Below are 27,702 nucleotides of genomic sequence, written 5' to 3'. Positions count from 1 at the left end.
AAACTGCTTTTTTATTGTTTAGACAGTTCTTTTTTATCCCAAAATAAATATTCTATAGCTTCAAAACAAGTTCTCAAACAAAGATTATACATCTTTCAATTTAGATTTTCCATTACTCTCTAAAACTGAAATAAAATAAACCAAATTACAATTCACACTGAAATATACTTCAAAGTATTTACTTCCTTAAAATATATATTAATATTTTACCATTTAGCAATTGCCACTGTTGCTCATTTGCATAACTTGTAACCATAGTTGTTCTTGTTATCATCTTAAAAAATAGTTAAGGTCATATTTTTAAAGTATTAGTCAGTTTTATACTTTTTTTTTTTGTATGTTTCTTTTAACCAAAAAGGCTATGCCAGCAAAGACCACACTTTAACTGGTAAAGAAATACAATCTTAATGTAGTTTATCTGCATCTCAAGATTGGCATAAGCAATATAGCAAAATAGCCTCTTACTAATACGAGTTGCATCTCTGCTCAGGATGTAAGTCACTGTAATTATAGAGACATGTCCTTTCTAGGGTAGGCAATAGATACATGTAGTCAAATTTGTGCTTGCTGTCTACAACATAAGCTTTAATAGTAGTACCTCTAACTTGCACTTCCTGAAGTATTTGAAAATTTGGTTGTTTCATTTGTTACATTTTAGAAGAAAAAATTCTTTCACATATTCTCTTTTCTGTTTATAATTGCCAGTGGGTCGTTCATGTTTCTGTGGCTACAAAAGGGGTACTCAGAAAATGGAGGGAACACAATCTTTTTGTATCTTACAAAATATTATAATCTTTCCTATAATTTGGAGGTCTAATGGTACCTAGAGTGAGAAGTACTTAAATGAGAGCTTGAGTCTACAAGAATCCCCTTGTAACATTTGACTTACCTAAAAGATTCAGGAAAAAGCAAAATGACACTGGAAACTCTTGTATGTATTTAGAGGCATTAATGCGAAGACATGGATTCTTCTGGACGTGTCTTCTTCCCACCAGTCTACCTGCCTATATAAATGTGCAATAAGCTACATAACAGCTCCTTTCTCCCACAAACAGCAAATAGGACCTAGAGCTTGAATGGAGGAACCAAAGTGAGCAAGAAATGTTGTCTTTCATTGCGTGTTCTCTACATTATTTCTACTTTCTACTTTTCTATTTCTACTTTTTATTCAATTCATTCATCAATTTCATTGAATAATCTTTGGTAAAGGGGATACGATTTGAGGAATTATCTTCATTTTCTAAGTTTTCTTCAAGGCTTTTTTTGTGTGTCTTTGGGCAAACCATGTGGCCCTGTGTTTCCTAGTCCTTTAAAAATAACAATTTGTAGAACTTTTCCTAATTTATATTGGTATTGCCATTATATGCCTTTGAAGTTGTGAAGGATGATGATACAAAAATTCAGGCTGTTTCAAAGAGACTCATTTTCATTCTAAGTCTTGACAAATTTATATGTTATCTGTTATTATCAGTTATTTTCAGGTTAAAAGGTAGGTGTTCATTCAGACACAGTTTGTGGAAGACCATTTAAAAGTTTTAAATCATAAAATCTGGTATATCACAGTCAGTAAAAGCACCAAAAGCAATGTTTAGAATATTTACATAACAATGCCAAGACTCAGCCTGTGCTAAGTTTTAGCAATAACTATTCAGAAACATTCATGCTGGTTTTAATACATTATATGGGTCAAACAATCTCTAAAAATTTACGTGGAAGTATGTTGTTTTGTCTAGAACTATTTTATGCCAAACATAACTGGATACTTGAATTCTGAGTATAATACTGAGTAAGTATGCTTTTGAGTGCAATCCAATGCAAACTAGTTAAGAGAAGGGTGTAGAATTACTGCACAAAACTTCTGGGTCTGATCATGATTTTTACTGATTTAAAGGCTTGCCTATATCCACTGGGAATGCCATCAGAAACACCGTGCCATGTACCCCAGAAAATACCATTGCGAACACCTTTATATTTCTTGTGGTAGTACTTGCCATTGAGGTTGGCAGACAAACATGCATCAAACCACCAGCCAGAGCTGTAGTATGCTCCACAGTTTCCTGAAGGATACCTATCATTGTCCTTGTCTGGAGTTGTAAAGAACTTCTGATCATGGTTGTAATGCCTGCTGTAGTGAAGGGCATCTCCTGCTGTGCCGCTGTAGCCGTGAACACTTAGACGGTACTTTAGATACTCGTTGGCCACGTAGAAGTGTTCGTATTTCGCGTACTCTCTGATACCATTGAAATCTTCAAGTTCAATTCTCAGTTGCATTTCCTGACTCTTTGTCAGGAGGTGAATTTTGTCATTCCCCAGCCAAAACTCCCTGCTGAGGTTTCCAAAGCCATTTTTGTAGTCGTTCCAGGTTCTGTTAAAGTTAGTGCTACCATCCTGACGCCGTTGCAGCACTGTCCAACCGCCGCCGTGTGTTTGCATGTCACAGTAAACTTCAAAGCTATCATTTCTGGGGTCAGGGCTAATCCTGTAGATTCCGTCACTCCTTCTGCCTGCTGTGTAATGATCAGCACAGTCTCTTTGCATTATTTGTATAACTGGTGGAAGAACAGATAGTGTTAGAACAGACATAATTTCAGTTTAAAAATAAACACATTTTTAACCCAGACTGATGTGGCCTACAGAACTTAGATTAGAGAGACTTCTACATAGGAGATAGTGTTACAGCAATTTCAGTTCTAGGGAGAAACAGTTTTTTTCTGTCAGGTGTACTCTGTAACAGATGCCACCTAGGATCTCTGCATCAGATAGCTGTCCAAAAAACCAAACCCTTTTAAATGACTTTTTGTATCAAAACTGCCTAATATGGGGTCATTTTGATTGTCTGTTTTCTCTTTTCTCTACCCTTCTCTTTATCCTTTCTTTACCTCCTGTAAATTCAGCCTGATTTCTTCACTCAGTATTTCTAATGCTTCATGTTTACATGCGTGCTGCTTTTTGTATTTAAATGTATACCATCACACCCTGTCTATAATTTAAATCTTTATCTGGCAGTATGTCGGAGAAAAAGCTTTGTCCTTGTGAGAATGACTTTAACCTGGCTATTGTTCAGTTGACATCATTTGATGCAAAACATAATGCCATTAGGAATGTTTCATGTATGAGTGCTGACTGTACTTTAGGAAGCCGGAAAAAAGTAATAAAATTGTCTCATCTGTTGTAGTAATACTGCGATTCCTAGAAAGATGAAGGTAGACAACTAATGGTGCTTTCCTGTGTATGTGACATTGCTGGCTCTACAGTAGGAAAAAATTTTAGCATCTATCATTATCACAGCTTTTTCCCACCAATGGGTGAGTATTTTATTTAGAAGAAATATAACCCCAGGTTTTTCCTCCAGAGTGAAGATTTATTTTTGATCCACAATGTCATCCAGTAATGACATTGTGTTCAACAGCGTGGTATTGTAATTCCATGTTCTTAAATGATACAGAGAGCTCTCAGAAGTTCTGAGTTGAGAGTTAAAACTATAATGTTCATTCCTATTGCAGATTTGAATTTTTGAGCATATTCATTTGCAGGCTTGAATTGCATATTTTTCCTGGAAAAGTTTAAACAAACTACTTCTTGAAAGGGAGGGGTGTTCTCAGGCTGCAACAGGGAATAAAACTCAGGACTCTTTCTTTGCCTGTGCCAAAAACTGAACACCTATGAAAGCACAAAGTATAGGAATTGAAGGCTTAAAAGCCAAATCTAAACCCACAATAGATTCTTATTTATTTCACTGAACTTTGTGTAAAATCTTTGGTGGACTAAGTTTCAGAGCAGATATTGACAGAGGATATACATTTCAGATAAAAGGCTTTTATAATCCAATTCAACTTCTGTTTAAATAAAGTTTTGCTATTACTTTAAGTGGAAGCAGGAATAGCTCCTGTATAGGAAAAAGTTGAAGCCGTTACCCTTGCTAGTTTTCATAACGTATATATTGCTGCTGTAAACAATTCTAGCATCAGTACCTGTCAAACATAAAGAATATCTACATGATCATATGCTATGAACAGTACCTAACATTTCAGTAAGAAATGTGAGAAATATCTAAAATTAGTCTGTTATGAAGTACTGTACCTGAATGTGATTCATTGACGATTATCAATATACCAAACGTCATTCATTCTTTTTGTGAATGTTTTTTATCTGAATTAAAGGAATTGATTTATTCTAATTTATATCTGATTTAAGCTGATTGTTGCTATTATAAAAGTGTTACCTTTATTGTTACTCATTTGCTCTTTTAAAACTTTTTAGAATTTCAGCTGTACATACATTGTACCATCTACAGATCCTTCAATTTTCAATATGGATGTACAGAGCTGTTTTATTTTAAACTCAAATGCTAAGCAATAGAGGCTTAAAAGCTGTAATGCAGTCTGATCTTTCTCCTTTTTATCTCTAGAGAGCCCTATCTTCACATGTATGGTATCTAAGTGGTAGAATACACTGACAATCTTGTGAATATTTCTTGTTTTCAAAGATTGTTATATGTGATAAAAACTTTATGACTTAAAAAAATTTTCAATCTTCTCTTAATAAGTCAACATTAGAAAGAAATTATTAGCTCTATTTCTTGATTTTAATTAGGACAATTAAAAAGTAAAAGAAAAAAGTGTTTGTCAGTGACAGCACCTGTTTTCTTTTTTATCTTGCTTATATATTAGATTTTCACTGAGGGTTTAGTATTAAAATGATGATACATATGTTAATCACTTGTGAAGTACTGTTAAAATTTTTTGGCTGAGCCTTTCAGATATTTGCTGTCATGGTAGAAAAAGCATTTCATTTTCCATTTGTTAAAAACTAAACTTTTTACTAGATTTACTTGATGCTTCGTAACGTCTTGCAGACATTTTCAGAATAGTTGGAGTTCAACACTGAAAAAAACCCATGCAGTTTTCTAAGGCAAACCTAGAGAAAATGTACCCCTTGTCATCCAAGGAGAACTAATATGTAGTTCACTGATGTTTAATATCCTCCATGAAGGGTAGTACAGTGTAAAATAAAGTTAAATTTTCACCTTTACTAACAAAATTGCAAAAAAAAAAGCTCTTTGAAAGTTCATGTTTTAGATCCCGTAATAGAGTGCAGTTCTAGGAGGAACTAAACACCTGCAGGTCTCAGTAACCCTCTAGTGGCCGCTGAAATGTTTTACAGGCGTGTAAGTAAACACTAAGAGAACAAACAAGTAACTTGTGAAGTTAATAAGACAACTATTTAGTTAAAATATTTAAAATTGTTTACCTAATATGTGTAAAATGCACAGAAAGCTTGTTCAGACAGTAAGAGTTAATAGGTTACATACCAGGTCTTGGTTGCATTGCTGGACATTTAGAAGAACATTTGTTATCAAGGCTGTTCACAACAAACGTCAAATTAGCAACTTTGCTGTCAACATAATGTTCTACATTGTTCATATTTATGAGGCTCATCTTCTCTAAACGACCCTGCAGTGTCTGAATCTGGTTCTTTGCATTTTTCAAGCTGGTTGCCATTCTGTTAACTTTGCTTTGCAGTTCCTTTACTCTGTTATCTTGGATTTTGCTGTTTTCTGCTGGAGTTTCTGCATTAGGTAGCAGGAATTCATTACTGCTGTCTCTTTCGTGGTTGTCGTCTGCCTGCAGCTTGCAATCTTGGCAGCATTTCTTCAGCTTGTTTACTGCATCTTTAAGGCTCTGTACTTCTTTGAGAGTCTTCTCAAGCAGTCTGAATTCTTTGGGTAACTGCATGGTCATTGGAGGCAGATTTATCTGATATGGACAATCCTCTCCTTCATCACATTTCCGATTAGTTTTGAGCTTTATAGGACAAGTCTCAGTAACTTTTCCTTCTTTAGCATCCTCTTCCTCTTCTAAAACAACTGCAAAGACATTTGTTAAAGCAAGGAGAGCTGTCTTCAGCAAGACTAAGTAAACAAGCAGCTTCATCTTTGCAGAGAAACTAGCAGTATGAGGAAGTATGCAAAAGTGCAACAAGTTTATAAGGGCAGCTTGAAGTCTGTGAGCTATCAGACTGCCTACACTGTTCTCAGAAATGGGTGGGAGTGCTTGCATCACGAGTGATTAATAGCAGAGCAAAGTAGGTAGTGCTTGCAAGAGCAGCACGTTTAAGTGAGAGACTCAGAACTAGTGTATGTAAGCAAAACGCTGAAATGCATGTGTGCTGATCACTTAGGCAAATTTCATTCCTTCTTGTACATGGATTTTCTTCAGGGGGAAAAAATATCACTGAGCTCTGTGTTATAATAGTCTTCTAACATCAGTTTCTTAACATTTGAGTGTTCTAAAACTGCTTTTCAAAACTAGGCTATAGTTCTACTACAGCAGGTGGAAAAGGTATGAAACAGCCCCTTTCCCGGTTTGAGGTTTATCACAGCAATAGCTTCACTGGTACTGAGTCTCCTTCTTCCTAAAACTTTTTTAACTGAATAAATGTATTCATGAAAATTATTTAAATTTCAGAGCATGTTGAAACACACGTTGTTTTGGTTCCAAATATTTTTCAGGGTAAAGTCACAAACTAAGAAGGATGAGCAGCCCTTTCTTTTTCCTATTTTGCTAGCACTGCTTAGAATAGTTATCAGCCATATTCATTATTTGTATGGGACATCACAGTTAAAATTCGCTGTTATCTGATTCTGGTTACTTGTTATTGAACCTTTCTAAGTGAAGGGAGGGGATCTTAAGACATCCCCGACTTTGATGCATGGGATCTAGCTGTTGGATTCACTGTCCAGAAAACTCACAACAAATCCTGGTGTTCTGAATAACATCCCAAATTCTAAACCTAAAGCAAGGCAGGGAGCTAGGGAAGGAGCTCCCATGGGCTCATCAATTTGGGGTATTCTTTTCTATATTTCTGATTTTTGGTTCCTGCCTTTCTTTTTATTGTGTCTTGTATCAGCTTGAAGAGTTAATCATATACTTTGTGTGACTAATCACACCAAATAGAATACTTCAGTTCATGTACTTACTCATTTTTATTCTACAGCCACCTTTGCCATTCTCACGTGATGCCTGTGCCATTTTAATGATGTGTGTCATTTTTTTTGTACCCCAAAGCAAGGCTACATGACATATCTTTGTGCGTTCATAGCTCAGTCAAAACCCAAATAACTTGCATGAGTAAAGGATTTTTACACCAGTTCTTGTTTAATTAGTCCAATCTGAACAATTTATTTCCCTAAACCCTGTTTGAAATTACTCATGATACAGATTAAACATTAAACAGACATTAGTCACACAGACACTCTGTAATTTCATGATCTATGGAATGCTGCTAGCTTTTATAGAGCCACAGGTTTATATTGGTAGCACAGGAGGGAGGCTTGGTAAAGAAACCCTGCTTGTCTAACCTGCAACAGCAATTCCTTCAGATTTCATAGATTTCATAGATTTCTAGGTTGGAAAAGACCTTAGAGATCTTCCAGTCCAACCGTCCCTAATCCCCATTAAACCATATCCCTAAGTAGTTCCTGCATAACACGATGGTCTGGGCGCTTTCTTAGGAGATGGGTTTTGAATCTACCTTTCCCATATTCTAAAGGAACATCCCAGAACCTGCCATGGTGCTTTTAGTTACATGTCAAAACTCTGTGTCTCTCCCTTTCAGATCATGAAAGTTCCCCAGCAATGAGGTGAAAGACTCCTCCCTGGCCTGCAACTTAGGTGTAAGACATTGACATCACTGTGGTTTTGTTAAAAATGCATCAAAACTGAAATGTTTGTAACAGTAATTTAATTTGTGAGTACATTTTTATTTTTTTTTAATTTGATACGATCCTTTTTTTTTTTTTTCCTATCAGTCTAAAATCAGGCATTTGCAGAACCTGATTCTCCTATATGGCTGCAACTGCCAAATTGAGGAAACCTATACCAGCCTCTTTAGAGGGGCTTTATAACAGAGTTCCTAAATCCTTCTTGTTTGGGAAGCTACATTTTCCCCACACTGTTGTTTATCCAGTTTACAATGAACTTTGCTATCTGCTGTGTGACTTTGGTTTGGACAAACTGTTCTGTATCTGTAAAATTAATAATAATTATCCTTGAGAGACCACATCTTATGAATTGCCTTGAAGTGTTTAAATGCGTATCAAATATTTTTGCAATTTATGACTGTTGTGCTGCATTGAAAGCCTAAAATATCATTAGAACTGAGTGACTTCAAGAAGGGCAGAAATTTCTAGTAATGCTGAATGTCAAAGAAAAGAAAGTTCAGATAGTAATATGAGGTGAGCTTTTCAAACATCTTTGTCCTGAGACATTCACTCCTTGGTCCCTTATGTATCTTCATTTTGGGATATTTACTTCCTTCTTTGGATGAGATTTCTGTAATCTTGAGATGCTCTGCCATTCTCCTGATTTTGTTATTAGTTTGATGTTCTGCTGCTAGGCTACTAGCAGTCTGTTTGGAGCCTGCAAGACCCATTTCTCCATCAAATATCTGTATGCTTCTCCTACCTGGAGAATCCTTGTAATTGGGGACTGGTTTTTCTTCCTGTTCTGTCAGAGAATGCTCATCTCCAGCAATTTGTCAGGTCTGTTCTTTCTCCAGGAACTCAAAGTAGTATGCCACAGCCTTTTCCATGTTTTGTACCTCTTATCTTCCTTGGGATGAATGAAGCAAACTTTCAGAACTGAGTTTTTCACAAGTCTTTACCCTTAGAAAGGGCACTGAGCAATCTTATACTGTAAGATGCTGTTGCAGTTTAACTAATGGCCAAAACAGTGGACCAGATCAAAACCGAGACCTACAGTTTGTTTATAAACAAAGTTTCTTCCCAGATGGGGCTTTTCTAGATCCCTAGAGTGTTCTGTATGATATTTAAAACTTTAAAGTAGTTAAGCAATCGCAAAACCCCAAAGCCAATCTTTTTCAACTGTGAAAGGATCTAACTGAGCAACAACTCATGACTACAAGTGAGAATTTTCTACCAAGGTCTTTTGTTTGGTTAAAGGTCATTTTCTTCCAGCTTTTCGTCTCTTTTAGTCTTCTTTTTAGGAATTTATTTTTCCTTCTGTGGACTGAAGAGATATCTTAATCTTACAGACATATCTTCCTAAAGATAATGGAAATAACTGAGAGCTTATTATATTCTTAAATTTTACTGAAGATTTTAATTCTGTTCCCAGATCTACCCAGTGGTTACAAGGTTAAAGTAACATGTTTTGGTTTAACAGACTTGTCTTAGCACTGTTTATTCAAAGTTTGTCAGAAGCAGCATGAACCATTTCCCATGATTTTTTAGAGCAAGATTTTTTTTCCTGGCAAATCATGGAATGTAGGTCAAATAGAAAATAACAAAGTTCAGACTGCAGGCAGACGTTAATTTAACTAGTGACTATAGCAATTTTAAACACGACAGCTTGCCATCTGTTTGATTTCTGGCTTTGTGCTGGGAGTTAACATCTCCTGCAGCAGAGCTGCTGCAAAACATCCAGGTTGGTGTAAGTAGTTCAGATCATCCGTATGAACAAACCTGAAGCACATCTGGGCTCATTCAGGTAAACAATTTTGGTGGCAAAGGTGGGATGTGTTAAGATTAACTGCTACAGTAATATTTTTGATGTTTCTTATAGACTTCAGTGATCCTATGATACGTTTTGACTGAGAAAGAAGATGAAAAGTAATTAGATTCATTTTCAGTACTGGATACTCAGTATCCTCCTTTCAAGATTCCTGGCCAAACAGGCGGCAGCAGGAAGGCTATCTCCTTTCCTGAAATGCCTGTCTTGCTGGTCTCTTATTGCCACTTTTACTGAGCCATGCGAGACACAACAGGCCACCAGATGCAGTATTTTCTCACTCACACTATCATCTTGATGGTGGCTGATTTTGATATTTTCCATGTAGGAATTACTTTTTCCCATGAACTGGGAGACAAAACTACTGTCATGAGCTATGCTTTGGGAAAGAATTCATGATATTATTGTTCCTAGTTGTTATTTGTTAGTTTTAGAAGTTTCAGCAGTTTATTTTTCATTAAAGGATGCCTGGCTGATCCATCTCTAATTAAAAAAATAAAACTGTAGCAATCCTGTGTGAGGCAATACAGTGCTATATCTACCATAAGTAGGTATGTTGATGTTTTTCATGTATGCCTTGACTATACCCCCACTCTGTTTTGTCTTGTTTATGCAGCATGAACTGCATATAGCTTTTTTAATGCAAAATACTTTGTAGTAGAGTATGAGCCTTTCGATAGTATATTGTTATAAAAGACTCCATGTCAAAATAAAGTGAGCAGATATTAATAATTTCTCAGGCTCATTTTCTAGTGTTTGTCTTTTTGAGTTATTGGCTTGTATGTGGAACCAATGCAGCCAAGTCACTTTCTTTTAGATGACAAAGTTCAAGGAACCACAAACCTTATGACCTCACCTGGTGAAATGATTGTATGTTCTATTTTGAAAATGCATGCTATTTTCTTATTCATTACATTTATGGTTTTCTTGGAATGGGAAAGAGGGAAAAATAGTTTGTGAACCACTTTGTGCAATACAAAAAATCACTTTCTTTATATTTTTAAATTATTAATTAAAAATATTTTTAAATTCTTTTAAAATTATTTCAGCTTCCAAATACAAATGACTTAGGTGATTTTTTTCCCCTGTAAAAAAGCAAAAGCAGATTTACATATAAATGTGATATTATACAAATGTATTTGTTACTTTGTTATAATTTGCTCATCACAAACATGAGGAGAGACTAGAAGGGTGGTTTTTGAAATGTTTGCTTGCATTTGTGCAATAGCCTCATGGGTTCAGGTATGATTGTCACCTAAATTAATGTTGAGAAAACTCAGTGACAGACCTTTTTCTACTTGAAAGGCTAATAAATACACTTTTCCTGGAGACTTCCCATCTTTATTGTACAAAATCTCCTGCCTTTCAGTGTACATGAAGTTACAGATGAGAGGAATTCTGCCTTATTTTTAACTCTAATGATGGCATTAATTTAAAAATCATACTACATTTTTCTTTGCCTTCTACCATCATAACCTTTCTCTGGAATAATGACTAATTACTTAAACAAGAAATATAATTCCCTAAATATCTGCAGTGCAGCTATTCCTGTCTGTACTTTAAATGTTTCCTAATCTACAAAATGAAATGCAGAGTTGCTTTGAAATACTGATAACTACAATTTATGGTGCAACTAAATATATACAGTCTTAAATTAGTGATTTTTATGTTCTTGTCTTAAAATACTTTGAAATGTGTGCTGAAACCTGAAATATTGTTGAGTAAGGAAATTCTAGATAATTTTAGCAGTGTTAGTCTTCTATAACTCTATGAATATTTGAGGCATATTGAAAAATTAGTGATGTAGATGACTGAATAAAAAGTGTAATGATTATATTTACTGGGCATATATACATTGTGATGCAACACTTTACATGAAATACAGAGTTTAGGTCATGTGAACATCTGGTGCACAGTCTGAGCTAGTTAGTCATCTTTGGCTCCCTCTATTGTCAAAGGCAAGTAAGAGCCTCACTAAGGATGTTTCTTCTTATAAATACCACAGTCTGAAATAATTTAATGAGTTAAATTGTATTATTGAAAGAATCAAATTCTTTAATACACTATTCTGGCATCTTTTTTTGCCTTCCTTATGCTTCCTAAAATCTAAAGGCTTCATTTCAGTCTTAAACTGCATGGTTTGGAAAAAATATGCAAGTGAGACAAAGTAAAGTAGTCAGTGTCTAGACTCAATATACTTCAGGACAATTCAGTATCTTCTTTTGGGTAAAAAGTAGAGAGAGCTGTTGGTACATCAGCAGAATACAGAGACTGGTGCAATATTTATTCAGCCACTGCATCCTGATTCACTCGCTGCATTTTCAGAATTTGACAGGTCAGGGCCTTGAGGTAACTTGGTCTATGAAGCTATCCCTGCTTTGAGCAGGAGGTTGGACTAAATGTCATCCAGAGGTTCTTCCTTCCAGCCTTAATTTTTCTGACTCTACTCCTCTCTTGTAATACATGGAGTTTATTTTTTGCTTTACTCTGCATTGTAATAAAAGTTATGTAAACAAGGCATTCTGGAAAATTACCTGTAGCAGTCAAACTCTGTAGCAAAAGTGGTGAAGATGGTAAAAACTGTCCTGTGTAATGTTTAAGAAATCAGATGAAATTGTCACAGAAGTCCTTATGACCATTAGATTCTCTGGCATCAGGACTGGTAGTTTTTAGAGCAGTTTTCTTGTGGTGTTGGTGTTTTTTTTTTTTTTTAAGATAAAGCTATTGCCACAGAGGTTACAAATACTACCCCCGTAGACTTTTTTTTTCCCTTCATTTTTGGATGCGCCATCTTGAAGTAGCCAGGTCATGATCTTCAGAAGTAATGAGAAGTCACAGAAATTCTCAGAAATTCAGAACAGTATAAACTATTATATTTGGCCATTTAGAAGCCAAGTTAGTAAGCTTCATTTTTCTTCATTTTGTTGTTAGCATATCACTATCATTTCTAGTTGATGTTGACAGTCATGCTGAGAACCTGGAGCAAGTGCTCCTCATTTTCCATTTCTGTGTAGACAGTTCTGCACTGCTCTAGCACAAATGCAAGCTCAATTATGAACTTGCTCTGAGCAATGGGCTGAACTTGAGGACAAAGCTTCAGTTCCCTTAGTGCATTATCATGAGTCCAAGCTTTGTCTAGTTTTGGAGATACCAGGCACAGACAAGCCGAACACCAACAAATATCCCTAGCTCACCTCTTCTAAAGGATGAAATAGATTCTGTGGACACTGAGAGCCAGCAATATGGATAGAAGTGCAAGAGTCATAGTGTGAGTTCAGCATGCTTGTACCTGTTGCCCCACTGCAGGGTAGAAATAACTCCTGAAAAGTCAGTGGGAGATAATGTTGCCTTCTCTCAAGACTAAGAAATATTTGAGCTGTGTGGTAAGTGTGGGCTCATGAAGGTTTTGACAGAGGATACAGAGCTTTCTGTTCAAAGAGGAGCACTTATCCTTTTTCTTCCCTGAATGTTTAAATATTTAAATATTATCCAAAAGAGGTAAGAAAAGCTCTTCAAATAAACAACACGGAGAGAAAATTCCAAACCTCACATAGCAGACTGGCAAGAAGAGCTATTTGCCAAGTGGCTAATGCTATACTGAAATCCTGAGTATATACAAACTAAAGTATATTAATCCCTTGATATTCTTCTGTTTTCTGTTATTATGAGGCAAAAGACTTGTTTGAGGAGACCTTTCAGATGTTCGAAATAAACAAAATTAATATAAAATGGTTTATTCTATGTGTTAAAATAACAGTAAGTGTATTCACAGTTTCTTGTTATAACTGCAAAACCTACAGCTTAGAATGAAGAGGTGGAAAGTGTTATTATTCCATTCAATCTTAGAATATATTTTAGTTATTTCACAACATCTGCAAACATAATTAGAAACACGTGTTAGCTTCATCATTTCTCTGAAATGCAGTGGTTCTAGGGACTGTTGAAAGTAAGTGTTTCCTAGGAAGCCTTCAAATGTTTCACTTTCATAATGATAGTGAGTAATTGATGTTAATCAATATTTTCTTGGTGGTGGCTATATTTATCTTCTGTGCTTTTCTTGATGTTTTTTATCAAAAGAGTGCAAGGAGTTACAGCAACATTAAGTTGGAAATTTGGCCCTTTTTTTTTTCATTTATGGAGACTCCCAAAAGAAGCTCAAAACCCCTTGAAATTCAAAACAGGGACTGTTGAAGTTCTTAGAGTTCTTATTTATGTCACATTTAAGTTACAGAAAACTTGTTTTGAAATTCCACATGAGTTCCTTGGTGTATTGCTTTGAACTGACTGTCAGAAAGGATTGAATATAATCTGTTAAAATGGAGAATGTAAAAGCCTACTGCACTTAATGAGGGAGTGAGGAGATGTTGATGTAGTTAGGGATAGATTTTGCCAGTTTTGCTCATAGGGAAGAGTGCCTCATTTATCAGGCCAGTCATCTCCCTTCTATGGTTTTAATTCCTATCCATATTCTGACATCTTCTCTTTCTCACCAACATCTCATCTACATCCACCTTTCAGCCTCAGAGAAGTTATTGTGGTCCCACATCCAGAGACTAGTGAACCTGAAGTCAAACTGGAAGGATGTACACGAGCTCCCTCAGATTGTGTGTAACTGCAGATTGTGCTCGCTTTTCCTTGGAATTTGCTTCAAGACATTTTGAAGAGAGCTCTGATGGCAAGCTGTTAGTAGCAAGCAAATGTGAACTTATTAATAGTACAGATATAGAGAAAATTTATGCAGGTGTACAGAACAGCTACCTAAGCACAAGTATTTCTGTTTTTCTCATGGATTCTTATATTTAAAAGGTTCCTGCCCAGAGACAGAAAATCCTCGTTTTCCTGCTAGAAAAATGTGAAAGATATGCCCTTCCCTTTCCCCTTTCCAGCAAAATCTTCCTCCAGTCTCTATTATAGGACAGGATTATCCAGTACTATTGTTTCGTGGGACTTTTCACTGATTGAAGGAAACAAATTTGTTTTGGAATGGGGTTTGGGTTTGGGATTGTTTTGCTATGTTTTGTTTTTCTGGTAGAATAGCCAAGCTTCAGATAGCGAGGTAACATGAAAAAATGTGACAAAGTTTGAAAATTACACTCACGTTAATCAGTTAACGATAAGTGTAAAGTAAAAGAAAGGGTAACCTAATAGGAAAAAAAAAAAAAATTAAATTAAAAGGGAAAGATAGAAGTAAATCCAGGAATAAAATACATACTTCCATACTTTTTATGTAATTACATTTATGGGAGTACAGGGAAAAGGAAAGCAAAATGTTGCCAAGCAACCATCTGTTAGCAGCCAAATCTTCATCCGACTTTCCAATAATTCTCCATTTAGATAAGGAAAATTTATTTTAGTTTATCCAGATGATGTATGATTTTCGGGTGTATTTAAAGATGTATGGGGTCCCAGTTCATTGTTTAATGAGAAAGAAAAACTAAGAAAAACAAAATACAGATAAGTAAAACTGACATGGAAAGGGACTTGAAGACTCAACAGTTTAAGAATATTTCCTATTTACTCAACTATATTCCAAACTCCAGATTTGAGATTGCCAGTATAACAAAAATATCTCAGTTCTTTCCAGGGCATTATGGTTAACACATGACTGAAAAAATATGTTATCAGTTGCCATTCACAAGCTCTTTGTTTCTCACTACTCCATCTTCTCACTTGTTCTTTTTCTTTTCAGTATAGCAACATAATTAGTTGAACCAAAGACAACCACCATTTTACTTACCCCAGCAATGCGAGAGCTTACAAGCCATGAAATGAACTGTGTGTGCATCCTGGAGGGAAGGAGGAGGAGTGAAATGAAACTTCTTTTTTAAACCTCAGATTTTAGTCTTGTACACAGCTTTTTTTTTATAGAAGCGTGGCTGATACAGATCCAACAGACCAGAAGAAAATTGTCACAAACCTTCATTTAGAAATGTTATGATTGTGCGAGTATCTACGTATGTAAATATTGTTGGCTGTTGTATCATAAGTAGTTTTATTTTTTTTTAACTAACTTGCACGCTTACTTCCCTAAGGTTGAAATCTGGAAGCTCTGATACACATTGCAGTCACTGCTGCCAAAGTATACTGTTTTTTGAATTAACCCAGAGCTTTTTCAAACACATGTTGCTTAACCTTGAATATTTTTACCAATAATCATAGAATCGTTTAGGGTGGAAAAGACCTTTAAGATCATCAAGTCCATCCATAACCCTAATAATGCCGAGTCCACCACTAAACCATGTTCCTAAGCACCACATCTACATGTCTTTTAAATACCTTCAGGGATGGTGACTCCACCACTTCCCTGGGCAGCCTGTTCCAATGCTTGATAACCCTTGCAATGAAGAAATTTTTCCTAATATCTAATCTAAACCACCCCTAGTGCAACTTGAGGCCATTTCTTCTTGTCCTGTCACCTGTTACTTGGGAGAAGAGACCAACACCCACCTCTCTACAACCTCCTTTCAGTTGTAATTGTAGAGAGCGATAAGGTCTCCCCTCAGTCTCCCTTTCTCCAGGCTAAACAACCTCAGTTCTCTCAGCCGTTCCTCATAAGACTTATGCTCTAGACTCTTCACCAGCTTCATTGCTCACCTCTGGACACGCTCCAGCACCTCAGTGTCCTTGTAGTGAGGGGCCCAACACACTGAACACAGTATTCGAGGTACAGCCTCTCCAGTGCTGAGTACAGGGGGACAATCCCTTCCCTAGTCCTGCTGGCCACACTATTTCTGATACAAGCCAGGATGCTGTTGGCCTTCTTGGCCACCTGGGCACACTGCTGGCTCCTGTTCAGCCGGCTGTTGACCAACACCCCCAGGTCCTCTTCTGCTAGGCAGCTTTCCAGCCCCTCTTCCCCAAGCCTGTGGCGTTGCATGGGGTTGTTGTGACCCAAGTGCAGGACTCAGCACTTGGCCTTGTTGAATCTCATACAATGGTCTTACCATTAAAGACTGAGGCAAAGGCAGCATTAAGTACCTCAGCCTTTTCCTCATCCTTTGTCACTATGTTTCCCTCTGCGTCCAATAAGGGATGGAGATTCTCCTTAGCCCTCCTTTTGTTGCTAATGTATTTATAGAAAAAATTGTTATTGTCTTTTATGGCAGTAGCCAGATTAAGTTCTAGTTGGGCTTTGGCCCTTCTAATTTTCTCCCTTACAACATCCTTATAGTCCTCCTGAGTGTCCTGCCCCTTCTTCTAAAGGTCATAAACTCTCTTTTTTCACCCGAGTTCCAGCCAAAGCTTTGTTCAGCCAGGCTGGTCTTCTCCACGGGCTCATCTTTCAGCACATGGGGACAGCCTGCTTCTGCACCTTTAGGGTTTCGTTCTTGAAGCATGTCCAGCCTTCCTGGACTCCTTTGCCCTTGAGGACTGCCTCCCAAGGGACTCTGTCAACCAGGCTCCTAAACAGGCCAAAGTCTGTCCTCTGGAAGCCCAAGGTGGCAGTTCTGCTGACCACTCTTCTTACTTCTCTGAGAATCAAAAACTCTGTCATTTCATGATCACTATGCCCAAGAGGGCATCACCATCACATCACCCACAAGTCTTTCTCTGTTCACAAACAACAGGTCCAGTAGGGTGCCTTCCCTAGTTGGCTCCCTCATCAGCTGTGTCAGGAATTTATCTTCCACACACTCCAGGAACCCCCTAGACTGTTTTCTCTCCACTGTACTGTATTTTCAGCAGACAACTGGTAAGCTGAAGTCCCTCATCTAGTGATCATGAGACTTCTCCCAACTGCTTATAGAATAAGTCATCTGTCTCTTCATCCTGGCTGGGTGGTCCATAATGGACTCATAAAACAAATCAGGAATATTGTTTGTTTCTTACATTGGATTTCCATGTTGCAATTATTAGGAATTAGAGTACTTCAAATTAATCAATGGAGTCTTATGTCGTGTGTGCAAGATGGGCCATTTTGAGGTTTGGTTTTGGTTTGAGGTTTGTTTTTTGAGTAATCTTTGCAAGACTCTTGGCACTAGGCTTCATAGGAATCTGCTGACCTTTATACAAGACAATGCTCTCTGTATATTATGATCATAGTCTGAATTTTATTTAATCACTGATAGATATAATAGACAAACATTTTACAAAAATAAGAGAATCTGCTCAATGTCAGATCCAGATTTTAATTATGCAGCTGAGATATTCTGCATTTATTCTACTGTTGCAGATCATGTGTCTCAGTTCTTACTGATCAAATGAAATGGAGTAGGACTTCTACGATCTGTCTATACATGCAGGTTAATGAAATAAAAGTGTGCATGTTCTCAGAATTTATATATATTTGTGTACTTAACATATGTTAGTAGTCTGTAATTTTTACCATGACCCGGCTAGGAAAGAACAGTAATCTGTCTATGCCCATAGGCAACATCATCTAGCTATAGAAGAAAAAAAATACTAAGCTTTGTCTCTAGTGCAATTCAAGAATTAATTTGTTACTTATTCTGTGTTAAAACATGCCTTTGTGATAGCAAAGACAAAGATGAACCTAATTTAAGTTAGATGGAATCTGTAAGGCAAATGTGACTCATCTATTGTGAACATTCAGAAATTGAGGTAAAAAGAAATATTTACAAATTCCAGTTCCAGTTTAGCTTGTGATATTTTAAAAAAGAAATCTAATACAGAACTTGAGAAATAAAGTTACATGAATGTTTTATATTATGGCATCTGGTTACAAGAACTTTTATATACTTCTCTGTTAAATCTGAGATCCAAATGCAAAACCTGTCATTTAGAGGGAACTGGCATCCAGAAATTCAATACATGGGTTTAACGTTCCTGGTTGATGTTTTACTTTTTAAGCCTCTGTAAGTTTTCTGACTTAGGAGTAATGATTATAATACATCATAGTGCTTTACAGGTCCTATTAGAAATATTACCCATTTCCCTGGTTTCAGAACAGAGTAAATCTGCGAGCCTATGGAAGCAGGATTATTTACACTAAATTAACAGGCAGATGAGAGCATATTAGGCATTGCCTACAATATATTTCTTATAGTCATATACTGGCTAATCAGTTCAGAGCTTTAAATTCCAGCTAAATTAGTCTAATTTATTTTTACTGTTGATAATTGTAGTAGCTATGCCAGATATTTTTTAAAAAGGGTAAATAGAGCCAGAATACCCATTAGATCGTACCTACCACTAGGGACAAAATCCATTGTAAGCACAGACACATAAAATCTGGGGCACGATTTCATTTCTGATTCCAACAGCTTCTTCTAAAGTCAAATGGAGGTAAACTGAAAAAGGAAAAGGTGGATAACTGTATGTTCCGATTTGAAGGTTGTGTGGTAAGACTCGGTGTTTCAGCCATTAGTTAAGGAAATAATTCTCAGTCTTGCAGTTTATATAAGTGAAAAATTACCCTCATAAGTAGAGATTTGTTCTGGATTGTTGCCCTCAGATTACAGTTTTCCAATTGCTATTTTGATGACTAAAGGGAAACTTAGTAGCTAATATTTTTCTCCACCAGAAGATGTTTGTCCTTGTAAACAAGAATATATAAAAAATATGCGAGGAGATGATCTGGAATGGAACATCAGAGGAAGAAATACATCTCCACAGACAGGGGATAGGCAAGATCTGTGATTACAAACCAAGAAGGCTGAATGTGCTTGTTTCCATGCAATGGAATAAAGCATAAACTATTCCGAGGAGAACCTAGACAGGAAAAATTGCTACAATAGTTACTGTAATTTGCCATTGAAATGGAGGATGTCCATGGCCACAAGAGACAGTTTGCTTCAGGACTATGACTAGCCTTTTCAGAAGAAGGAAGGACAATTAATTTATGGGCTCTAATTCCATTCTAGATATTCGTAGGAACGAAAGTCATCCCAGCTGGAAAACTGCTTCTCAGTTCAACTGACGGCAAACAAGACAGACTCTGTCCTTTTACTGTCCACTGAGTAGTGGCTCTAAAAGAAGGTGATCCCTACCTATTTTCAGTAACTTTTGCAAAAAGGTCTGCAGTGAGAAGCTAAGCAGTAAGAAAAACTGGAACTCACAGATATCGATTAGAGGAGCATGAAGAAAGGATATTAGTGAGGCACCACCCAAATAGGACAACTACACCTACATGTGAGGCTAAGAAATAAACGGGTTGAGATAGGAAAATATTTTCTTTTTCACAGAAGAGCTGGTTGATGTTGTGAACCTAAGTGAACAGTATCTTTGGTCGTAGAGGATGCCAAAATAAATATTTGAGACTTGCTTGTCTTTAATCTCATGTAAACAAATGAAAGACAGATCTGCTTTCCTTTTCTCAGGGCTGCAGACAGCAAAGATTGTCTTTGCTACCATGAAATATTTTTCAGCAGATCTTAAAAAAATACATAAACCAAACAGCTACCAGCAAAATGTAAATTTCCTTTGGCATATTCACTTGGGTTCTGCTTCTTGAACATAGGACTGGTTCTGGACAGTTTCCCCTGGATATTCAAGAAATGGACATCTAGAGAATAGCCCACATATGAATCTCTTAAATGGCCCTTAGTTCAGCTTAGGAAAAGACATTTCCCTGGAGGTCTTACCAAACATAAAAGTTGAAGTATGACTTCTTGGATTTTCCTGATGCTGTAGTAGCTTTGTTTCTTATTTCAGGAGATCAGCACAACCATGTGTCTTGGCAGGTTCCCATAAAAGTTGCAGATTTGACTTGCTGCCTCCAAAAGCTAGCTATAGACTTTTATAGAGCCAGATTGCCTTACATTTTTTTACCTGGATTTAACTTGGTTCTCCTTACCTGTAACCAAATACAAGAAAGTATTGCTGCTGTGGTATTTCCCAGGGGCAAAATTGGGCTCCTAGTCCTATTTCTTATTTCTATTAGGAACGATGGGCCAGCCCTCAGGGCACCTGAGGAACCACCTAAGAGGTGGGTATGGTGCATCACACACATACAGGTTTTTACTACTAAATACATGGGGTGGTTTGCTCTTGGTGCTTGCTGAAGGCCTGCACAGGCACGTAGGCAATGCGTTTCATGGGCCGGGGATGATTTCACTTGAGCCCAACTCCTCTTTTTTGCAACCATTTTGCCTGGATGCAACACTTGAGCACAAACCAGACTTTAAGCCTCGGTTTCACCTGTTCAGGCCAGCTGGTGTATAACAAAGCTGAACCAGTTAAACAACGTGGAAAATGTGTGATTTAGAGCCTGAGTTCAAAGTCAAGCCAGAATTATCGTGAAATATTAATACAGACAGAAAATCAGAGAAGAAATGGTGGTGCAGGCAGCACTGTAGTTTTGACAGACGTTCTTTATATTCTTATATTTATGCTTTGGATTGTCATATAAATAAACATTTTTTCATCTGTGTATTTGATTTGATTGTGTATTTAATTTGGTATGTTATAAAAAATTGTGCAAACTAAAAGGCTGCCAATTATAGTTACAAAAAGTTGTAGCAGAATGAAAATATTAGTGCTTAGGAGATTTCATAACTGTCTATTTCCCTTCCATAGCTATTTTCTACTGGAAAAATCACAGGGACCAGAGTAGCTGAGCTGAAGGGAAAGTACACCCTGCTGCATAAGACTGTGATAAGGTACAGTATTCCTTTTCTAGACTTTGTTTAAGTAGCCAAAACATTACATATTTAAAGTAATTTTCTGCTGATGCTGAGACCTAATTACCATTTAAGGCTTTCTTACAGTGATTGTTCATAAAGAGGAAGCAAGAATGCAAGGTTGAAAAACAGCATTATTTAATAGGAAGATTCAAGGTAATTTGGGATATTTAAATACTTGTTTGAATAACATCTTTGGGTTTAATATAAGCATAGTAATAATAATGGCAATGGAGGGAAGCACAAACTGCAACAGACAGTATACAAGTTTAAAATATATATTTGAAGATCATGTAGCCAGAATTGTAACATGTGAAAAAACTCTGACCTGCTGAGCTGACACGATAGAGAGCAACTAAAGAAGCTAAAGGCTCATTTCCAAGAAGGAAAATGAGACTCTGTCACATCTAAATAGGTGTGAATTTTACCCTCTGAGAATAGTCACAGTTGCATTAGACAAGACTGGTAGTAAATTTAGAAGATTTAACCTTAAGCTTCAAAGTATAATCAAAGTCAGAAATTAGATGTAGTAGTTGTGAGTCTGCCCTGTTACGGTGATTGCTGGAGGAGAGAGAAGAGAAGAGATGATGCTCGCATCCCAATGCCAGCTTTGAACTGGGCGTGTGTGAGTAGAAGGACAAGAAGATGGTGGGAGAAAGTGGGACAAGGTAGTACAGTTGTACTAGGTGAACAGTGTGTCACAGAACAGAGCAGTCCTATTGCAAATATTGCAATACTACGTTAGCATTTGTGACAAGGATTTTTGACATTACTTATGGTATACCCATAATTATCAGTAAAATCAGCATCATGATACTCCTGTTATATTTCTGTGATATGTATCATAATATCCACCATATTAACAATATTTTAGCCCAATTTTCCTGACAGTCCACATTAAAACCTTTATGGCAATTCTGCTTGTAAGAGAACCATGGGTATCACTGAAGCTAAGGCCTAATTTAAGGATTGTAAAACTAATTCAAGTCATACCTTTTTACTTGGGTTATGCTGGAATTTGGTACACTTCCAGGCAATCTGAATAGTGGTAAGTGCTAAGTAATGTAAAGTGATTTGAAAAGAAGTTCCCAAAATCCTGAAAACATAGTTTTTCTTGTGGTTAGCTGAGTCTTCTAGTTTCATCTTAACAAAATGGGGAGTTAGAATATAATTCTGTCTCTGTAAAAAGTCGTATGACTTTATTCAGATTACTGCATAACAAATACTTTCTGGAAGCAAAATTAAAAACACTTCTCCTAAAACAGTTCTACTCTCTAGAAAATGCAAGAATTATGTGTAGAACTCAACATATTGTGTAGGTTTTGGATTAGTTGATTGAGAAGGTTTCTACCACACCGGTGTTCACTGACCTGAAGCAGAAATCCACTAGCTGCTAAACTTGATTGACTTTTAGTTTGAAACTAGTCATTGGTTGGAAAAAATACAAGCATATTACTACATATTTTATATCTTTATATAGCATTCTTTGATAGAGAACATTCTTTTATGTAAAGACAATTCCTTTGCATGTGTAAGTGGAATATGGCCTGAGCGAAAACAGGACTTAGCTGTCTTTTCTGTCACACATAAAACTACTGTAAACACCGTGCACCAAACCCATGAAAATGTTAAATGGTAGATTACATCCCTCATTTTTTCCATGGTTCTCACAGGAGTACGAATTTGCCATACTTCTGTAAAAAAGTTGATCAGAGAGCATTAATGTCACATTTTTTATTTAGATGTAGTCATGTGTCAAAGCAAAACACCAACACTTGTTGTGTGAACAAGTACTAACTCCCACAGACAGATTTCTCTTACTGCTAAAAGAAAGCAGGGGAAATGAATTACCAAAACCTGATTATGATCTCCAGAGTATTTTAAGGGCTTTTCAGACGTCAAAAGTGGGGTTCACTTGCTCGTGTGCTAACGCCATTAGACAAGCACATCTGAACTTGTCCCTTAATTATCAATAGACACAAATAAGGACCACACGTTTCCTCCCTATACGGACATTGGCAAGTGTCTGGTTTTCTCCGTTATCTATAAAGAGAGTCCTGAGGATAGATTCAGTATGTGTGTATACTATTTTCCTGCAATGAACCATTCACAGAATCAATGCTGCTTCTAAATTTTTAGATCTTCACCCTTACATGTGCAGTCCAGTTCTGTGGCCAGGAACTTATTTTTTTACTTACTACAGTTGAATTTAGTCTCTTTCCTGGTTAATGCCCATTTGTCTCAGTGCTGTTAGAATGCCATGTGAAAACAAATGATGCTGGATGAGGTCTTCAACCTGTGTATGTATTCTTCTTTCCTTTAGTCTCATACAAAAATCTCGAGGAGGAAGTCTTCTGCATCTTAAGCAGCGTAGATCCCTGTGACAGCTATGCTGAATGATTGCAACTGATCTCTCATATATAATACAAATTTCTCTAATATGATGAATGCAACTAGTCTGTATGCAGACAATTTCCAAGGCTTTTGCTAGAGTACACAGAGTTATAAATGTATAGTGTGGTCCTTTGTTTAGTGGTAAATAGTCCTTTATTTCTTGGTTTCAGTTCTGCACAGTTTGGCGTTCTGCAAAGCTGAGAGATGTCACCTGGCAGATAACATCTTTGATACATTTCTTTGAATTGTTATGTCCTTTTAAATTTATTTTTGCTGCAGAGCTGAAATTCTGAGAACAGGCTGTCATCCCATTCTGGTACTATCTCACCCATCTACTTTGCAGTGACATTGCACCTGAAGCTGATGTACCTGAGCTCATATTTGGCCCCTGAAAACCCATTTAGTCACACAATCGTATGGCTGAATTGTAAATTTTTATTTTAGTGATCTCAATTTAGGAACCTAATATGAACACTTTTGTACACCAAGCTGATAGAAAGTCAGATAATAATGGTAGTTCATTGGCAGTTTGGGATTCTCATCTTCTTAAGCCTACATTAAATTATTAATCACTCCACAAATAGAAAAGTTGCCACATCGGACTTGGCAAGCCTACTTTTGCACTCATGTGATTTTAGATGTGTACGTTGTGTAGATACTCAGCTACTTCTTCATTGTCTTCAATTAAATCTAAATCTTCACATGAAAAAATGCTGTTGGCAACTATTGATGTAATTTTATGTAACATTTATATTTTATGTAAGAATTATGTTTGAAATGAATGTGTATTACTGCAAACAATTATATTTTCTCCTAAACAAGCATATATTCTGTTGGACCTAAAGAAGATCTAAATATTGTATAGGATCCAGAAGGAAGGAAGGCCCAGGTATATATAGACAAGACCCCTATATATAGGCAAGAAGGAAGACCCAGGTAACTATAGATGGGTCAGCCTCACCTCCATCCCTGGAAAGATAATGGAACAACTTATCCTTGGTGCTGTCTCTAGGCATATCAAGGATAAGAAGGTCATTAGGGGCAGTCAACATGGCTTCACTAAGGGGAAGTCCTGCTTGACAACCTGGTAGCCTTTTATGAGGACATCACCCAGTGGGTGGATGATGGTAGAGCAGTGGATGTGTCTATCTTGACTTCAGTAAAGCATTAGACACAGTCTCCCACAGCATCCTCACAGCTAAACTGAGGAAGTGCAGTCTGGATGATCGAATAGTGAGGTGGATTGTGAACTGGCTGAAGGATAGAAGCCAGAGAGTAGTGGCCAATGGGACAGAATCCAGTTGGAGGCCTGTATCCAGTGGAGTCCCTCAAGGGTCGGTACTGGGACCTGTATTGTTCAACATATTCATCAATGACTTGGATGAGGGAATAGAGTGCACGGTCAGAAAGTTTGCTGATGACACTAAACAGGGAGGAGTGGCTGACACATCAGAAGGCTGTGCTGCCATTCAGAGAGACCTGGACAGGCTGGAGAGTTGAGGGGGGAGAAATTTAATGAAATACAACAAGGGCAAGTGTAGGGTCTTGCATCTGGGTAAGAACACCCCATGTACCAGTACAAGTTGGGGATTGAACTGTTGGGGAACAGCACAGTGGAAAGGGACCTGGGGGTCCTGGTGGACAGCAGGATGACCATGAGCCAGCAATGTGCCCTTGTGGCCAAGAAGGCCAATGGCATCCTGGGGTGTATTAGAAGAGGTGTGGTTAGTAGGTCGAGAGAGGTTCTCTTCCCCCTCTACTCCGCCCTAGTGAGGCCGCATCTGGAATATTGTGTCCAATTCTGGGCCCCTCGGTTCAAGAAGGACAAGGAACAGCTTGAGAGAGTCCAGCGCAGGGCCACAAAGATGATGAAGGGAGTGGAGCATCTCCCTTATGAGGAAAGGCTGAGGGAGCTGGGTCTCTTTAGCTTGGAGAAGAGGAGACTGAGGGGGGACCTCATTAATGTTTATAAATACGTAAAGGGTGACTGTCATGAGGATGGAGCCAGGCTCTTCTCACTGGCATCCAATGATAGGACAAGGGGAAATGGATATAAGCTGGAACATCGGAGGTTCCACTTAAACATGAGGAAGAACTTCTTCCCAGTAAGGGTAACAGAACACTGGAACAGGTTGCCCAGAGAGGTTGTGGAGTCTCTTTCTCTGGAGATGTTCAAAACCCGCCTGGACGTGTTCTTGTGTGACCTAATCTAGGTGGTCCTGCTCCAGCAGGGGGATTGGACTAGATGATCCTTTGAGGTCCCTTCCAATCCCTAACATTCTGTGATTCTGTGATCTTGTGTCTCTAAGTCAATTTATTTTTCCCTTGAAAGCAACTATGTAAATACACCACACATGAAGTTATACGTTCGTGATAAAGGCACACTCTTGTTTCCTGTTGAAGTCTGTGGTTTTCGTATTTTCTGGTTTAAGAAAGGAAGTAGTTATCTAAGTAGAGATGTTACTCAAAACGAAACTTCTTCCATATTATTTCAGCTATGTTTATGCAGTATAGTCGGTTGTATATTTTCTGTTTTTATGGTTACCATCTCAACTCTATTCTTCAGTGTGATACGCAATTTTGGTTTTTTTGCTAAACCATAAATGTAATCTTTGAGCTAAAATTTGTGTATAGAGTTTCTCAATATGGGAGATTCTAAATTTCTTTGGTTTAAAAAATATTAAATTGCATTATATTTTAATTAATAAAAGGCAAGTGATAGAGTTCTTTATTCTTCCACATAATTTGTGACTAATTTTAGTATACCATTATACAGAAGTTATAATGTAGTAATATTGACAAGGTGTACACAATGATTTCAATAGCATAAAGAAGAGGTTTATAGATTGTGCATTGTATATGAGTTTTCATACTGTAGTTCCCTTTAAGACTTTTCCATAATAATCAATGTATTTTACTAACAGCCTTTAAGATCTGTTATGTCTACAAGCCTTATAATAAGCTTCCACAGAAGCCCACAAATGTATTTGCAGCTTGTGTGTCATTAAATGGGTTACTGGTAGCATTTAAACGATACTGGTAGCACTCCAGCAATAGCAACATGCAATTCAGCACTAGATAGGTGTCCCAGTATTTACTAAGAACTTAAAGGTGTCATACAGCCCAGACTGGGCCTTGTCCTGGTGAATACTTCCCTTTCCCTGTTATTTCTCCCCACACTGATTCAGATCTAGCCTTTGGCATTTCTTAGGATAAAACAGATTCCCTGTCTCTTTACTAGTTCTAGGAGGTGCTAGACAAATATATTAGACTAACTAACCGTCTTTCATCTAGCTGAAATTATATGAGCTAAATCCCATTCCAACTCCAGGTATACAGAAAAAAACCTCACATCAGATTCTACTGCTCTCGTGGGATCATAGGATAACTCAGGTTTCAACAGACCTCAGAAGGTCTCTGGTCCCACCTCCTGATCAGGGCTGGGTCAACTAGGAGGTCAGACCAGATTACTCAGGACTTAATCTCTTTCTCGTCTTGAAAACCTTGTATTAAATATTATAGGTAAAGAAGTATAAATACAAAGCTTATGCTTCTCATTGCCTAGATCTAAATTTTTCCGTTTAATGTAGTTTACAGGAATCTGAGATCCAGCTGTTACAGGAAGCCAAACATCTTAGTGCAGAACTGGAACAACAGCAAAATGAACTGGAAAAAGCAGAACAGTTCCCTGAAGAATCCTTCAGTGAAGTTTCCCAAATAAGGCAACAACTTAGTTGCCAAAATGAATACAATGCTATTAAAGAAAGAGAGTATGAAATTTGGTTCAAGATGGAATGGTAGGTGATAGTGGTCAAATGCTGCTAATTTTATCATAGCTTATCTAGAAAGATAATAACATAGAATATAATTCAGTCTCTTCTCCATCTTACATGGACACGTTTCTTGATGTTGGTTTCTTGATGTTACTTTCCCTAGTAGCAGCAACATTTTAATGAAGAATAAAATTACCCTGGTGCAAGATTTGTAGATAATTTTCATTTTAGAACATGCTGTGGTGTCCTTTGAAACGCTGTTTAAAATTTACTACATTACATGATTAATGTTTAAGTAGACAAAATTAACAGGATCAATTCTAGTCTAGGACACCTTTAATACAAATGATTAAAGTGTCTTAGAGAGCTGGTGACTGGGATTTTATGGAAACAATGTCATAAATATACAAAATGCTATTTTTA

At 37.1% G+C, this 27,702-nt stretch overlaps 2 protein-coding genes across 2 annotated transcripts in view; one reads left to right on the top strand and one right to left on the bottom strand.

Moving 5' to 3' along the window:
- CCDC146 (coiled-coil domain containing 146) overlaps window positions 1-27,702 on the top strand; it is a 78,316-nt gene that overhangs the window by 13,185 nt on the left and 37,429 nt on the right. Inside the window, exons 2-3 of the mRNA XM_086610692.1 lie at window positions 21,009-21,091; window positions 27,097-27,303. Of these exons, the coding sequence (XP_086466818.1) occupies window positions 21,009-21,091; window positions 27,097-27,303 (290 nt within the window). The remainder of the gene's footprint in view (window positions 1-21,008; window positions 21,092-27,096; window positions 27,304-27,702) is intronic.
- Window positions 323-6,059, bottom strand: FGL2 (fibrinogen like 2). Its single transcript, XM_009978962.2, has 2 exons — window positions 5,312-6,059; window positions 323-2,549 (listed from the first exon to the last, which is right to left on the bottom strand). Exons 1-2 carry the CDS (start codon window positions 6,057-6,059, stop codon window positions 1,843-1,845), a joined length of 1,455 nt encoding a protein of 484 aa, XP_009977264.2. The 3' UTR covers window positions 323-1,842.

The sequence above is a fragment of the Tauraco erythrolophus genome, chromosome 4 (genome assembly GCF_009769465.1).
Source record: "Tauraco erythrolophus isolate bTauEry1 chromosome 4, bTauEry1.pri, whole genome shotgun sequence".
Classification (NCBI taxonomy): Eukaryota; Metazoa; Chordata; class Aves; order Musophagiformes; family Musophagidae; genus Tauraco; species Tauraco erythrolophus.
The sequence above is the reverse complement of the archived record's forward strand: the minus strand, read 5'-3'. Positions and strand labels throughout refer to the sequence as shown.

Excerpts from the sequence above, each read along its gene's own strand:
- FGL2 (XM_009978962.2), bottom strand. The coding sequence starts at position 6,059 with ATGCAAGCACTCCCACCCATTTCTGAGAACAGTGTAGGCAGTCTGATA. Across the intron at positions 2,550-5,311 it reads AGCAATGCAACCAAGACCTG|TTATACAAATAATGCAAAGA; the intron begins GTATGTAACCTA and ends TTCTTCCACCAG.